Source organism: Periophthalmus magnuspinnatus, chromosome 5 (assembly GCF_009829125.3).
Source record: "Periophthalmus magnuspinnatus isolate fPerMag1 chromosome 5, fPerMag1.2.pri, whole genome shotgun sequence".
NCBI lineage: Eukaryota > Metazoa > Chordata > Actinopteri > Gobiiformes > Gobiidae > Periophthalmus > Periophthalmus magnuspinnatus.
In genome coordinates, this window is record NC_047130.1 from 27,199,612 (window position 1) to 27,213,591 (window position 13,980).

Genomic DNA, 13,980 nt, shown 5'->3' on the forward strand with positions numbered 1-13,980 from the left:
TGTGTCTGAAAAAACAGCAGTAAACTCTAGGAACAGGATGAAATAACATATTGAGGGCACAGTCAGTGTGAGCCCACAGGCAGGCGGGACAGGCAGGAGTACGCTGCAGCAAACAGGTGGGTGTTCAGGGGATTCCCATCAAGACGGATGTCCTCCAGGTTTGGACGAATGAATGTGGGGTTGTGACTGTTGCAAAATGTGTCCACATGAAGAGACTGGATATTGTTGTTCTGGTTGGAGAAGGAAATATGAAAATGTGATATTGTATTATGCTTTTAAGCAGATTCTACTTCTACACCCTGTCCATTGTGTCCATGTTAGATTTACCTGGAGGTGCAACACTCGAAGACTTAGAGGCAAAGGTGTGGGAACGTAGTCCAAGTCATTATCAGACAGGTACAGGTACTCCAGATCACTCATTTCCTGCATTGTATACATATCAATTTAATGTAACTTGATTATTTACTTCATTTTCGCACCATAATGGTCATAAGCAGGGCAAATGTTTATAAATACTGCTACACCTAGAGTTCTGAAAGTATTTAATTTATACCTGGAATACTTCTATGTGCATTCCTGAGCTCTTCAGTTTGTTGTTGCATAGGTCGATGAGCCTCATACTATTGGGAAGTTCGGGCAACATCTTCACGTCGTTATCTGCCAAGATCAGCTGCTGCAGAAGTGGCAAGGGTCTAAACGCAGCCTCATCAATCTCTGAGATGTCATTCCCCGTAAGGTCTATGGACTGGAGTTTATCTAAAGAAATAAACATATGTACTATTTAAAGGTGCATTATGCAACTTTTCTGCATGGAGATCATTGGTTTGGATTGTTCTTCAGTATGTCATTAAACTTATTTCTCTCCATGGACCACCTAGCCAAGTTACGAGTCAAATCTATGAAGAGGAGACCCCACTCCATGTTGTCTGTGTACTGTGAAACATTCCAGGCAACGCACTAATATCTCCATGGAGAAAAATAGGTGGTGAATCTCCACTATTACACAGTACATCTTTAAGACAATGGAAAATTTGAATGACTAGCTTACTGAGATTCATGAATGTTGTGCTCTTGATGTGTTCAATTTTGTTGAAGCGCCCGTAGAAGTGAGTGGTGTCTTTCGGAAGAGGTGGAATATCCTCCAAATCAGAGTCGTCACAATACACGCTCCCACCAAGGCACACGCACAGCAGACAAGTGGGCATTCCTGCATAAAAGTAACATTCACTTTTGGACACTTAATGCATTACTGTATTTTATATATATTTATATATATATATATATATATATATATATATATATATATATATATATATATATATATATATATATAAATATATATATATAATGTGTATATATATATATATAATGTACAATATATGTCATAAATTGATTAGATTAGGTGCCTGTTGGATGCTGTCTTTTGGAAATGACAGCAAAAGGAATCTGTCATTTCTGTGTTAGTAAAGACTTTTAAAGAAGTCTGAAGGTGCATGGACTTGGATTTCTTTTCAATCTATTTAGTGGGGGAGCTATATTACTCAAACATAAGAGATTGAAAAGTTTTTAAAATGAAATATAATGCAAGTGTACCCAGGCCAGTGTTAGGGCCAAACAGTTCCAGAGTTTTGAAGTCCAGGCTGTTGGATGCAGGGAGTGTGCTGGTTTGTGGAGTCTGCTCGTGGGAGTGGTGCTCTTCTTCTTCATCTACCTCAGGCTCTGCAGTGGCCTCTAGAGTAGGAGCATCTATCTGTTCTCCAAAAAGACACAAAACAAGCACAACCACAATTCAGGTAGAGCATACACATATCATTTTGACCTAATTCAAGTATTGAATTAGGTCAAAATGATGATATTGTAAATGTTTTTTGTATATTTTTAGTATTAAACTATAACATATGCAGATAATTTAACATTTACTTCACTGTAGGCTTTCCTCACCTCTTGGTCCAGATCATCATAGTCAAAAGCGTCATAGAAGTTGAGGTCCAGGTCTTCGTCTATGTCCAAGTCCAGAAGCTCATCCTCTGGGTCTTCCACCGGAGCTGCCCCTCCAGCACTCATGAGCAGGAACAGGAACAGGGCTGTGAGCCATCTGAGGGACAGGAACATCCTCACTGTGGAGCACTGCAGACAGGAGAGCAGGGCAGCAGACATAAAATTGCTTAAATTAATACAATGATATTTAAACAACAATGTAACAATGTAGTATTTAAATGGTCAGGTGGATGGCTTCTGTACAGTTATTTATAGTGCCACAAAAAATACAATCCTGGAAAAGAGACCTTGTTGATATGAGAACACCACAGTATAAAGTGCAGGTATGTATGTGCAGTGTTGGCTGCAGCATTTAAAGCCTTAGTCTGGTCTTGACACAGTGATGGAACTCACCATACATCAAAAAATATTCCTCATGTGAAGATATATATATGTCAAACAGAAGCAAAAACTTACTTACCAAGCATGCTGAAAAATATAAAAGATTTATAGAGACTCTAACCAACCATCATTTCAAACTCTAAACCTGGCAACCCCATGTGACCAATCATTGAAAACAAAGCCTGTTTGCTCTGTCTTTTAGCAAGATGGTGTGAGCTGACTGGTGCATTCTAGGAGGATAGTTTTAAGAACAACCATTTCATTCATTCATAAAATATTCACTGTCGTAAAATGTATTATATTGAAATGCCTAACCAGGCATGGGAGCAGAAAGTATCGGTTATTATCTTTGGTGTATCACATTATGTGGCTGACTGCATTGTCCGTGCAAAAATAAACCATTAAATAAAAACACTGACTCTTGAGAAATCCATTAAAACTAAAACCAATGAAAAAATATAAATAACCTGTCAGACATAGGACATATTGGCTCAATTACCACCCAGAATGGTTCATTTTTATCAATGGTGAAAAAAGCAACAAAGTAAAAAGGTAAAAATATCATTCAAAATAACTTTTGCTCATAAATATGACTTATAACGTTCATGAAACCCAATAGAATATGCAGTTTTGTAACATTGCATACATGTGTATTACATACGTGGCTCCTCTATAAATTATCTTTGGGTTTGATGATGTTCAAGTAAACCTTGAAGTGAGATGGGTCAGGAAATATTTAAATGGCGACTTTCTAATAATTAAAATGACAGCTATAACTGAGTAAGTTGTCAGGGATACAAAATATTCATTGAAAAGTATGAAACGTAATGTTTTTGTCACATCACTACATATCTTGTCTTTTGTCTAATGTAAGTGAATGTAATATTATTTGTCGTATACGGAGTATTAATTCTGCCTTATCTATGCCATCCTACATATATTGTGAATGATACTTTTAAAAATTGAGTAAATAGTAAAGGTATAATGGCTCACCATAGTGTGATGTGGTTCCCACTGTAGACCCCTAAGAGGCTGCTCCTCCTGAACGCTCACACTGGTCCTCACAGAGTGGAGTGCTGTGCACAGAGGAGAATGAGAAGGCAGCAGAAAGAAAAGGGGGGCACAGGTCAGTAAATACTCAGCTGTTTATGTACAACACAAACAACTGTCCCAAAAGGAAAACTCATCTAAAGGTGTGATTCAGTACCATCTGCAATTATATTCCCTTCCAGTTCTTCACTGTCATAATCTGTAAATGCAAACCTGGACCCTATACCACCATGGTGGTATAGGGTCCATATAAACAAAAGATCTTTAAACTGATTAGAATCAATTTGAATCTTATTGAAAATGTAATAGCTACATAAATGATGAAATAATCATGTAAATCACATCAAGTAAAACACAACCAATTCTGTGTAATGCTACTAGATACAAGCATAATCTGTGATTTGAGTTAGGCCCAGTGTGCTCAAATACCACACCAATGTGCAGAAGAAAAACAACTACAAGTGACCTGGGCATAATGACAACGTCTAGACATCACACAACTATGAGTAAAAGGAGAGCATCACAAAAGTAGCTTTTGAGTTGGCAATACTGCAGTCTGTGTTGTCACAAAAGTTTCTTACATTCACATATTTTCAGAAATAAAAATGAGTGTAGGTCCAGTTAGTGACAGCAATGAGTGCCCTCACTACTGGTATACAGTGATATCTTCAGAGTAGTATTTAACAGAAACAGTTAAACTTCTTGAAATAAAAGCTCTTTTTAATAATAAATCAAACACTCTGTATTCTCCAGCACTGACATGATTCGGACATTGTTTTTACATTAGACCAGAGCAAACCAAACATCTAAAAAGTAATAAGGAGATCTGGTGTCATCTGTCCTACATGTAAAAGTGCAAACTCATAGATTTGAGCATTTAAAGTCTCCTCCTCCCCCACAACCTACTTCTGTAAATAGCTGTGCTGGATGTGTGGAGCAGCTGCTTGCGTCTATCCCAGGATCTACTAATGTTAGCTGGGAAAGGCCAGAGAAACTGTATTTTTAGATTTTAGCTAATAATATTTATGCAAACTTTTAATTATGTGGTCATTTTTTTAATCCATAGCTCCATATGTAAATAAATAATCCTACATCAAATGAGTCAGTGGGGGCTCTCAGAAACAAGTGGGTCAGGTATGTGCTGGTGTGAATCCCGCCTCCTGTCACTGCTCTCTAGTTCTCTGTGACATTTCCAGACCTCACTCTCCTTATGCTCTTGTGTTGTGTAGATGCCCCCTACTTTTCTGCCTTTAGCCCTTTATAACCAAACCTGTTGTTAGTATGGCTGATAAAAGTCGTTTGGCTATGAGAAGAAAGGAAAAGGAGAAAAAAGAAGACCCTGAGCCAGTCAAAAATGTGAAAGAAGTGAAAGAGGAAGGGGAGACGCCAGCAGAGAATGGAGAGGCACCCCAGGAGAATGGAGAAGCGGCTGAGAATGGAGAGCCTCAAGTGGAGCCTATGGAGCTGCCCCCTTTTGAGATCATCACAGGGTATGTGTTCATTATGGGGTCCAGATATGAGTGGAAATAATTTGTTTCTGCACATGCTGAGGTTGAATGATGCTAAAACCTTTCTATTACCATGCAGTATCCAATAAATAGCATACATTTTAGTTATGCATCTAGGCTACATGTGTTTAGGAGGAAAAACCAAACAAATCAAACAAACTTTTTACAGTTGTGGTCACCTCAGGCACATTCCTCCATACATAATGTGACAACTTCTCAGTACAAGTTCCTATAGTGCAGAAAGAGACAGAGATCAGCAGAGGGCAGCAGAGTACATCTCAGTTGTGTATTTGATTATACCCCCAGTATGCTCGGTCTAGTCTGAGCTACACAGGGTTGTATTTGGTTAGTACTAGATGGGAGAGACTTGCAATACCAAGTACCGGCATAGGGCAACAGGGATTACTCTTGTTGTGTCCTTGGGCAAGACTCTTTGCCCCTGTTGCCTCCATTGTTGACGTCCACCCTGCTATGAATGACAGTATGATTTTGAGAGCAAATGTGAGACAAATAAACAAATAATGATGCACACTATATAGTAAGGCCGACTACATTTGACTACACTAACACATTAATATAAAGCGTCTGATTATGTTTGAGTGTTTACACATTCATACTCACATGTTCCATATCAGTGGTCTCAATGTATTAAGTATACTCTGTATATCTTTTGTGCAGGGACCGGATAGATCCATTTGTGTTCAAGTTTCAGTTCAAAAACGTGGAGTATTCGTCTGGACGGAACAAGACATTTCTGTGCTACCTGGTGGACCGGGGCAGTGCAGAGGGGCTGCTGAGGGGGTACCTGGAGGATGAGCACGCAGGGTCCCACGCAGAGGAGGCCTTCTTCACACAGTGTCTACCTGACTATGACCCTGCAGTCAAGTACACTATCACCTGGTATGTGCTACACACTTTACTGAAACATAGACGTGCAAACAGTAATCACACATATAGAAATGTTTGGGTTTTCTGTAAACTACAGCAAACAAGTGCTGATAGTGTCAAACACTATATTATGTCTGTTGACTTATCTTCTAACAGATGGTTATAACTTTAGTTTTAAGATGTTCCATGATTGTTTGTTACTTCTCCTGTTTCTTACATGCTTTTAAACCTGCATAATATGTTATAATAGAACTTCTATTTGCATCTGAGCCTGGTCAGACCTTATAGCACAAGTGTCACAACTATTTTGAGAGAAGTGCAGATGCCAGTGATAATTCTGCAATTAGCAGTTAACTAAAGACACGATAATGAATTCTTAAATGAGAAAATATAGAGCAATTTTTATTATTTATATTGGAATAAAAATAAAATCCTATAAAAATAGATTCTTTAAAAAGGAGAGAAGTATATGTGTGATTGGAGTGACCCTTGTGCGTTGCGTATAGTGAATAACAGCAGATCATATAGCACATCAACAGCACATGGTCAGTCTCATAAACTCTGTCCTTATAGCACCTCTTTAAACTATGATTCTTATTTAAAGCTAACATTAAAAAATATCTACCTCACACCCTGAGACTAGATAGCACCTGTGGTCCTCACTCTACAGTTTGAGAAGCACAGCAATAAACTATTTTTAGAAGTAAGTGTTGTTTAAATATTATTTACGGTTAATGCAAACCAGCAATGCAAATATTAAAGAGAGGAGCGCTGTTAAATATGCAAACGATACCTTGACAGCGAACTAACAACATCAGGCTTGTGACTGTCTGCTTGTGGATTTTACTCTGATCAAATCTTTTGCTTATTAGTTAAATATTTGTAAAAAACATTTCTAATGTTTGCCTATACTTTGGACATATGTGAACACTCACTGAGATGTAACATGACCCACACACAATAATAGAATGGTTCTTATACTGATTGAGTTGGGGAAGTTCAGTTACTCAGATTTCATCCAAGTTAACAGTATCTCAAAACTGCAGACTGATTGTTATTATTAATTCATCTTTATATTATCTATATTTTTCTTTATTTTAAAGAGCCACCTTTACATCAGTACTGAGATGAAACACATACTAATTCCACAAAACAATAGAATAGCCTATGCCACAAAAAAATCAACTCATTGTTAGAGTGAAAGACAATCCTTCGCTACTTGAGGGGGAAGTCAATAATATAGGAGTATAGGTCCCAATGTTTTTATACAAGTTTTTTGCAAATGTTTTATAAGTGTAGTGTACTGGAAATGTGTTGACACAATCTTTCACTTTGGTAGAGATAGGCCATATACATGAGACTAATGTTGCCCTCTGCTGTTAACAGTGGCAATGGAGCATATTAAAATGGCTTTTTACCCACCCAAATATTCGTAACATGATGTTATCAGATGCTCCATAATAAAGACCAGTAAATGTTTCAATTTGTAGATGTTTGTTGAAGTGGTTCTAATGCCCAGAGAGAACGTGCTTGAGTATCCTGTATGTTTGTGTTCTCTCCTCAGGTACATGTCGTCCAGCCCATGTGCCGCCTGTGCTGCTAAGATCGCTGAGGTGCTCAAAACGAGGAAGAGTGTCAAGTTGAGTATTTTTGCAGCCCGTCTTTTTGAGTGGGAGGAGCCAGAGATCCAGGCCGGGCTGAAGACCCTGCACGCTGCTGGATGTAAGCTGCGCATGATGAAGCCTCTGGACTTCTCTTACACCTGGGACACCTTTGTGGAGGGCGATGAGCAGGCCTTTAATCTGTGGGAAGACTGCAAGGACAACTATGAGTACTATCAGGACAAGCTGGCTGATATATTGCAGTAGCAAGTCATCAAGATTTATCAACATTTTTTTTTTTCCTCCCTAGAAAGCTTTGTGTCCGGATGTCATGACATTAAAAAAGGTCTATAGTGTGAGCTGGAGGTATCTGCTACTTACAGGCTGTTTTGGTCTGGTGAATGGTTATTAATGGATAAAACAGAAAAAGTATGTAGTACAGTTTTTACAGCTTTTAATAGTCGGACAAAACATTGTGAATAGCATCTGTACAGCTAACCATTCAAGGATGTAGTAGCTCCAATGACAGCACAAACCAAAATGTAGTAATAAAAGGATTCAAACAGGTGAGGATGAAACTAAACTTCATTAGCGGGATGCGCTCTGAAGGAGGAGTGACTTAGCACTGGGGGCAAGGGAAGGAGAGACTCAGAGCATCAAACATTAAACTAATTACCCATTTCAACACATTGTTTTTGGTGACTATAGCAATTTCTAAACAATAAAACGTAACGTTGTGTTCTAAATATATTATGTGTTAGCAGTTAACACAAGTATTACAGCCCTTCTTTAACTTGAACATGAAAAGTAATGTTGATTTCATTTGTATTTTTATGTTTTTTTCTTGATTTAAAAAATATAATATAGTTGGCTCATTTTACTACATAAATTAAATGGAAATTCCATACTCTATTAAGTTATTAGGATGCCTTGTGGAATCATGTAACAAATTTGATAATGAAATGTTAACTTAACATTTTATTGCAGAAGCATATTTTGTAATCCTTCTTTTGCATTTTGTAATAAACAACAAGAGTTGTATTTCATCTGTGCCCCTCCATGTTTGTGCACACAAATAAACACACACCACAAATGGTGTGGTGTCACGAACATTCCATGCCAATGATTTCTACAACAGCCTACATTTGAAACCAGAAGTTCTCATACACTACATAAAAAGACACATACGCTCTTTTTTCTAACTGTCTGACATGAAATCAGACTAAACCTTTCCTGCTTCAGGTCAGTTACGATTACCAAACTGATTTCTATTTGCTAAATGCCAGAATAATAAGAGAAGGCTTTATTAGATAACTTTTCATTACTTTCTTTAAAGTCAGAAGTTTACATACAGTAAGATTACTTAAACCATCTGGGAAAACCCAGATGATGATGTCATGTGTTTGGAAGCTTCTGATAGGTTTATTGACAACATTTGAATTAATTAGAGACACACCTTTGGATGTATTTGAAGGCACACCTGAAACTCACTCCTTCTTTGCGTAACATCATGGGAAAGTCAAAGTGCAATTCCCACATGCCTGAAGGTGACACATTCATCTGTTCAAACAATTACATGCAAGTGTAAACACCATAGGACTGTCCAGCCATCACACCACTCAGGAAGAAGAGGAGTTCTGTGTCCCAGAGATGAATGTGCTTTGGTCTGAAATGTGTGTATCGAACCAAGAACAAAAGCAAAAGGCCTTATGAAGATGCTGCTGAAGCTGGTAAGAGTGTGTCATCATCCACAGTGAAACAAGTACTGTACCAACATGAACTGAAAGGCCACTCTGCAGGAATTATACATTACACCAAAAGAAACATTAAAAAGCCAGATTGCAGTTTGTAAATGCAGACATGGACAAAGACCTTAATTTTTTGGAGACATGTCCTGTGGTCTGATGGAACTAAAATCAAACTCTTTGGCCATAATAAGCATCGTTATTTTTAAAGGAAAAGGGGGAAGCTTGCAAACCTGAGAACACCATCCCAACTGTGAAATGTGGGGGTGGCACCATCATGTTGTGGGGTTGTTTTGCTGCAGGAGGAACTGGTGCACTTCACAAAATAGATGGCATCATGAGGAAAGAACATTATGTAGAAATACTGAAGCTACGTTTCAACACATCAGCAAGAAAGTTAAAGCTTGGGTGAAATGGGTCTTCAAAATGGACAATGACCTGAAGCATACTGCCAAACTGGTGACAAAGTGGCTTAAGGATAACGATGTTATCGATGTTTAGGAGTGGCCATCACAAAGCTCTGATCTCAATCCTATTGAAAATTTATGGGCAGACCTGAAAAAACATGTATGAGCAAGGCAGCCTACAGACTTGGCTCAGTTACACCAGTTCTGACCGAGGAAATGGGCCAAAATTCCTGCCAACTATAGTGACAAACTTGTGGAAGGATATCTAAAATGTTTGACCCAAGTCACACAGTTTAAAGGCAATGGTACCAAATACTAATGAAATGTATGTAAACTTCAGACTTTGAAGAAAATAATGAAAGATCTTCTAAAAAATAATACATCTCTCATTATTCTGACATTTAACAAATGGATATTAATTTTGGTAATCCGAATTGACCCAAAACAGGAAAGGTTTAGTCTGATTTCAAGACAGTGAGAAAAAAAAAAAGTATATGTCTTTTTATAGAGTGTATGTAAACTTCTGGTTTCAATTGTATCTATTTAGTCTCAGTGCACCTTGTAAAGTCTGGATTCTTTTAATAATAATAAATAAGTACAGAGCTATGGGTGGCTGCAGACGGGGATAGGGAGTGGGGGAAAACAGAATTTTTCAGAGCACTTAAAACTCAAATACAGGACACTGCAGAATTACTCAAACTTGCACTCAAACTTGCACTCAATCTCAATCAATCTACATGCAAAATTAGCACCGAAATTGATCACAAATACAAGTCATTTTTGTTAGAGAAAATGTGTTAATGTTTTAATTAAATACCCTTGTTTTAATTTATATTAATAAAATAATACAATAGATAATGTCCATGTGTCTTTGCACTAGTAATACTTATCTATATGTGGTCGATTCAAATTCAAGCTGTACCATTACAAAACGTTTTTAGCAAGATTTAGCAGAAAAGGTTCCTTGTGTTGAATTCTAGATGAAGTTTGGTTGTTTTTGTCGTCCCAGGCAGAAAATAACTTTGTTATGACATATATGAATAACTTTGTTATGACATCAGGGTAAACATCTGCATAATCCCATTTTGTCTCTGATGATAAAATGACCACTCCCAATGCATTTCCAGTCAATATATTTTCTGTAAATGCTTTATGTTTGCTTGTAATTTGTACATGGACTCAGCTTGATAAGTAACTTTAAAAAGGCCTTTATAGCAGTATGTATGTTTGCTTAGTGTGAGGTCATGACCATAAAAGGCGGTTCCTCCCTGGGTCACATGATTACTGGCACACATCACGTTGTTTCCAGTAAACTAGGTGCAGATCTTGGAGTTGTGCCAGCCCTACCTGTTGGACTGGTATGTTAACCTAGAAAGAAAAGGGCTGTAGAAACTCAAGCAAAAATGTTAATGTGTGCAGGGAATGGACAATGATTAATCAAAGAATGAGTCTTTGTTTGACATTATATAAACACTCTGTTTTTACACTCTAAATGGTTTATTTCTCTATATCTGTAACAATAATCATAATAATGATTACTATAGGTGTCTAAATTGACTCTGATGGAAATTTCAGCTCAACAATTACCATTGAGCTAAACTTACAATTTACATGTTTTTTCAGTGCATTTTTGTAGAGCCCAAACTCACAACAGTTGCCTTTAAAAATAGTTGATTTAACCAACTGAAAGTTATTGGTTAATACATAATTTGTTACACTCATGTACACTTTTTCAGGAAAAACAAAAAACAAAACACAAAACCAAATGTGAACTGTGTATCAAATCCTTGTTCTGGTTTGCTTAATCTGTTTGAATTTTATTTTGTGATCTGATTACAGTGTTATTCAGTAGCTTGTATTTTGGCACACAGGCAATTGATAAGATAGATTTGATATTCATTTTTTTACCTATTAACTAGTGCACACTCCCCAGATAAATAAATGTACTGCTGAGATTGGAATGTTAACATAACCTTAGTCAACTCAATATCTACTGTTTCATTTAAATGACTTTACCCACATACACATACAAAAACAAAGTAACAGTTTAAGCATGTAAATAAATACAGTTGCATGTCATTGGTTTAAATACTCGGGTGATGGTAAAGGAAAAGTATGTACAGCAATGATGAATGAATGACCCTAACTCATATATCAAATTAGGCATGTTTTTATTACTAAAAAATCTCTTGACAAACGTGAATCTTACTGTGACAGAGAGGCCTCTCCACAGATGTGGCATAGACATCTCCACCGCCCCCATCGATTATGAGGAATGCTGCGTACGGCACACACATGGTTATTTACTACAGCAAGTTCTGCTGATTAATATGTTACCTACTCATGACCGGGAAAAAACACCCCTGTCAAAAAGTACACTTTATCCAAACTTATTTTTAGAATAAGACACTGTTGACATAAAGATCATTATGTTGAAACTTTAATAACAACCTATGAGCACATAAAACAATAGCAACAATAGAAATATTGGTCAGTCAAGTGATTTCTAAGGAAGTACTTATACTGTATACTTGTACTTCGACTGTGTGCATACTATCACAGTAACACAATTTGTACATTTCACTTGCCTGTTTGTGGTATGGTTGTTATGTTTTGTTTTAATGTTGGAATGGAATAATATGTTATTTCCTGGGATAGAAAAAAAAAATATGAAAGGGTAAGAGAGGTTCTTCTTGAAACAGCAAAAAATAAATAAAAAAAACACAGACATTACATTTATTTCTGTATAGCCCATCACATCAGTTTCACAAAATGATTAATTTAACCAACAGAAACAATCATCAGACAAAAGCAGTGTTCACACCTGCTTAATAATGCTTCGTCAGATCTAAGAAGCTAAGCAAGACTAGCACTGGTTAGTATTTGGTTGGGAGACAGCTGGTAATACCAGGCAAGCAGACTGACCAACATTCAAGCAAACTGGATAACTGTCCCAGCGAGTCAGTTATCCTTTGACCATCCTTCTCAGCAAGGAAAAACACAGTGGCGAAAAAGAGAGACCCCAAGTGTAGACACAGTGAGGGAGAGATTCACTCCCATGGACAGAAGGGCTGTAGATGTGTCAGGACAGACATGCATACTTTCACAGATAGAGTTCAAGTCTATCCGCTCAAGACAGGGGGATAGAGGGGGGCTCATCCAGATTAGAGTATTCAGAATGTATTGAGTAACTGTATACTGGTGTGGTACTCGTTCATTTGGTGGTATTCACAATACAGTAATTTTCCTAAAACTAAAGTAATAGTCATCATACTACAAAATAATGTGTTACTGACAGTAGACACAATGCCATCAGCCACACACTGGCTTAGAGACTGACATTTAATCAGTATGGTTAGAAGATGCAAAACCTAGATAATAAATAGATTATAAAATGAAAGGTAACCTTTGACATTGGGAGGTGAGTTACTTGGCTGACAGCATTTTTATACAAGCCACAAAGGAGAATGACAAGTCTTGGCTGGAACTTTGAGTTGTCATAGGACAAAGAAATGCCAAAAATGTAATTTCCTCAGGTGTGTCTTTAACTTTTACTTTCTATTGAGGATGATCAAACCTCATTTGCAAACAATCCATCTTTCCAAATGCATCTACTGCATGTAATAGTGAGTGAATGTGAATGTATGACATATGGATGTGTTGTCGTAGATCTTCAACACAGTCAAAGGTAAATGTACTGAAGATCTCTGGTATTAAACTTTTTTTTTTATGATTTACTGATTTGATTAAGACAGTGAGTAGCATGGTGGATGTGTGGCTAGAAAGTCCAGTGATACCTGGGTTTGTATGTGATGTCCAAGGATCTATTAAAATAAGGTCCCCCAATATCTAGGTGGTCTCCCACATCAACCAAAAACAGCTGTATTGTCCTAACCAAATCTAACTTAAGCACTGCACAGCATGCATCCAATGCAAAAGACATATGTCCCTACACTGAAAATTGGATATACCTTAACCTTGATAAGGAATACAGTGTACAATACACATGCACACATGTAAAACAATAATAAGAATAAACACGTAGGTGTTGTGTTTCTATTTTCTACAGCTTAAACACGTATGAAATATATATAAAATGCTAAAAATCACCAAACATATGCTATCATTTATCACAATGGCCTCTACAGACCCTTGACATTTGTAGCATTTAGTGTGCACGGAAGCGTTTGTTTTGTAATACGCTGTTGTTTCACCAGTAAAGAGGTCACTCTTGTACAATGGGGCAGCTATTTGATCTTACTCCTTCACAGTAATGTCAGATGGGGCATTGTCACTTGTTCTTTTATAAATCTGGACCTTTTGAACAAGGGACAAAGCAAGAGAAGAAGAAAGATTATATAATGTTCATTTAACAGTAAAATGACTGCCACAGTGCATAAAA

The 13,980-nt window shown here is 37.2% G+C and overlaps 2 protein-coding genes across 2 annotated transcripts; one reads left to right on the top strand and one right to left on the bottom strand.

Annotated features, from left to right (window-relative positions):
- Positions 1–62: 62 nt before the first annotated feature.
- Positions 63–2,112, bottom strand: optc (opticin). Its single transcript, XM_033967293.2, has 6 exons — positions 1,942–2,112; positions 1,594–1,750; positions 1,049–1,207; positions 554–756; positions 328–423; positions 63–230 (listed from the first exon to the last, which is right to left on the bottom strand). Exons 1-6 carry the CDS (start codon positions 2,110–2,112, stop codon positions 63–65), a joined length of 954 nt encoding a protein of 317 aa, XP_033823184.1.
- Positions 2,113–4,584: 2,472 nt separating this feature from the next.
- apobec2a (apolipoprotein B mRNA editing enzyme, catalytic polypeptide-like 2a) lies at positions 4,585–8,231 on the top strand. Its single transcript, XM_033966819.2, has 3 exons — positions 4,585–4,919; positions 5,616–5,837; positions 7,390–8,231. The coding sequence occupies exons 1-3, from the start codon at positions 4,711–4,713 to the stop codon at positions 7,691–7,693; spliced, it is 735 nt and encodes a 244-aa protein (XP_033822710.1). The 5' UTR covers positions 4,585–4,710; the 3' UTR covers positions 7,694–8,231.
- Positions 8,232–13,980: the final 5,749 nt, after the last annotated feature.

Excerpts from the sequence above, each read along its gene's own strand:
- apobec2a (XM_033966819.2), top strand. The coding sequence starts at position 4,711 with ATGGCTGATAAAAGTCGTTTGGCTATGAGAAGAAAGGAAAAGGAGAAA. Across the intron at positions 4,920-5,615 it reads CCTTTTGAGATCATCACAGG|GGACCGGATAGATCCATTTG; the intron begins GTATGTGTTCAT and ends TCTTTTGTGCAG. Across the intron at positions 5,838-7,389 it reads GTCAAGTACACTATCACCTG|GTACATGTCGTCCAGCCCAT; the intron begins GTATGTGCTACA and ends TTCTCTCCTCAG.
- optc (XM_033967293.2), bottom strand. The coding sequence starts at position 2,112 with ATGTTCCTGTCCCTCAGATGGCTCACAGCCCTGTTCCTGTTCCTGCTC. Across the intron at positions 757-1,048 it reads CACAACATTCATGAATCTCA|ATAAACTCCAGTCCATAGAC; the intron begins GTAAGCTAGTCA and ends TTATTTCTTTAG. Across the intron at positions 424-553 it reads TGCACATAGAAGTATTCCAG|GAAATGAGTGATCTGGAGTA; the intron begins GTATAAATTAAA and ends TATACAATGCAG.